The following is a 2,111-nucleotide window of genomic DNA, read 5'->3' on the forward strand; positions in this document are numbered from 1 at the left end:
TATATATATATATATATATATATATATATATACTGTATATATATGTAATGTAATTTATTTTAGCAATTTAAAATATTATTGAACTAATGAAAATTGATCTCTACATATATAATTTTAAAGAGTAAAATATTATTGAACTAATAGAAATGGAAATTTGGGGGAGAAATTAGCTTAATTGTCATGAAAATAATGTCACAATGCAAAAAAACGTTGTCTTAAAAGTTAAAAAACAGTCTTAAAATCAGCTTAATTATTTTCATGCACAATATGATTAGTGTAAATACACTGTGAAGGAAAGCATTGCTATTACTCTAGCACGGTTTGTGGCATGAATATGAATGATCCCTCTTGTGCAGCGTGCTGTGCTATTATTTTTCTAAGTGATTTTGATTTTTTTCCTGATGGACAAAGTAACCTGCCAGAACAACATTTCCTGTTGATTTGGGGGTGAAACGTGACCTTGCAATGTTTGGAGAGAGAATCTGTCTGAGATGGGGTTGTGTGTGCATCCTTCCTCACATATTCCGGACGTGTTGATGTTTACAGCGAGAAGACACTGTGGGAGTGCATCACCATGGAGTTCTCATTATGCATTCGCAGGCCAGACTCAAAGAGGAGCTAAATTTGGAGAGATCTGGCCCATGTGCTCACAGGCCTGATAATGAATGCGTCTCCAGCCTTTCATGTAATCAGACACTTATGAAAATCCTACATGCTGGCGGTGCTTTGATATCACATTGTTCCCGGTCTCCACAGCGCTCTGCCAGCACCTCGCCATCCTCCTGCTTTAACATGGCCTTCACTTCCTGTTGTTTTTCTTTCACACGTGTGGTTGACATGAACACCATCATTTGTCTCGACTCATGAAACATATTGTGTTCTACTTTACATATTTATATTTAGTGACACTTGGTTATGTATTCCACTTTTTATTTTAATTTTGTATTTTCTATCCCATGTATTTATTTAGTTTCTTTTTCTTTTCTTCTTTTTTAAAATTTTTTTTATTAGTGGTCTTTGCAAAAAAAAAAAAAAACCCTGTAATGGAGTGTTATTTTAGTATTATTTGTGCACTGTTATAGTATTTATTAATATTTGAATTCGTTTTTATTTTTAGATTTTCAAATTTATGTGATTTTGTGTTTTTTTGTAATATTACTATTTAGCGTTATTTTTCTTTCAGTTTTAGTAGTACTTCGAATTATTTATTTCAGTTAGTTGCCAAGGCAACATTTCTAATTTTTCATCAAATATTTATATTTTATTTTATTTGAGATTGATTTAATAGTTTTATATATTGTGTTCTACTTGGTTACTTACTTACTTATTTAGTGTATTCCACTTTTTAAATTATATTTTAGTTGATTATGTATTACAATTTAAAATCTTTTTATTAGTGGTATGTAAAAAAAAACTTGTAATGCGATCAGTGTTATTTTAGCATTATTTATGCACTATTATACTATTTATAAATATATATTTTTAGTTTTTGTTTTGATATTTTGTTTACATTTGTTTTTATTTTTATATTTTCAGTTTTATTTCGGTTTTCATTTATGCAGGTTTTTTTTTTATATATATACAGTATATATATATATTTTTTGTATATTTATTTCAGCTAGTTGCCACATTATTTCTAATTTACATTTAAGTTGTATAAGTTTTTTTATCTAATATTCATATATTATCATTAAGTTTTTCATTTATATATTATTTTCTTGATGCAATAGTTTTATATATTGTGTTCTACTTTCTATTTTTATTTAGATATGGTTATGAATTCCACTTTTTTGGAATGAATTTGACTTTTTTTTTTAAGTCATGTATGCATTTAAAAAAATTATATATAGTCTATTATTTACATAGTCAATTTTTCTATAGTCATTTGTATAGTCAATTTTTTTCTTTATGTATCTCATTTTTTAAATTTGTTTATTAATTTAGTGTATTACATTTTTTTAATCTATTTATTAGTGGTCTTTGCGAAGTCCAAGCATCTGTATTAATATTGCTAATATACACTGTTAGTTTGCTAAGTATTACACGTCATTGCTTGTCCTGTATTTGTCTTACAGATATGAATAATGCCTCAAATCATATTGTTTGCTAAA

General features: G+C 27.2%; 1 protein-coding gene across 1 annotated transcript in view; it reads right to left on the reverse strand.

The window, feature by feature from the left end:
* LOC107715574 (raftlin-like) overlaps positions 1-848 on the reverse strand; it is a 22,113-nt gene extending 21,265 nt beyond the window's left edge. The window contains exon 1 of the mRNA XM_016521717.1: positions 717-848. Coding sequence (XP_016377203.1) covers positions 717-848 — 132 coding nt within the window. The remainder of the gene's footprint in view (positions 1-716) is intronic.
* Positions 849-2,111: the final 1,263 nt, after the last annotated feature.

Source organism: Sinocyclocheilus rhinocerous, unplaced genomic scaffold, assembly GCF_001515625.1.
Source record: "Sinocyclocheilus rhinocerous isolate Xijiao unplaced genomic scaffold, SAMN03320098_v1.1 scaffold2165, whole genome shotgun sequence".
NCBI classification, from domain to species: domain Eukaryota; kingdom Metazoa; phylum Chordata; class Actinopteri; order Cypriniformes; family Cyprinidae; genus Sinocyclocheilus; species Sinocyclocheilus rhinocerous.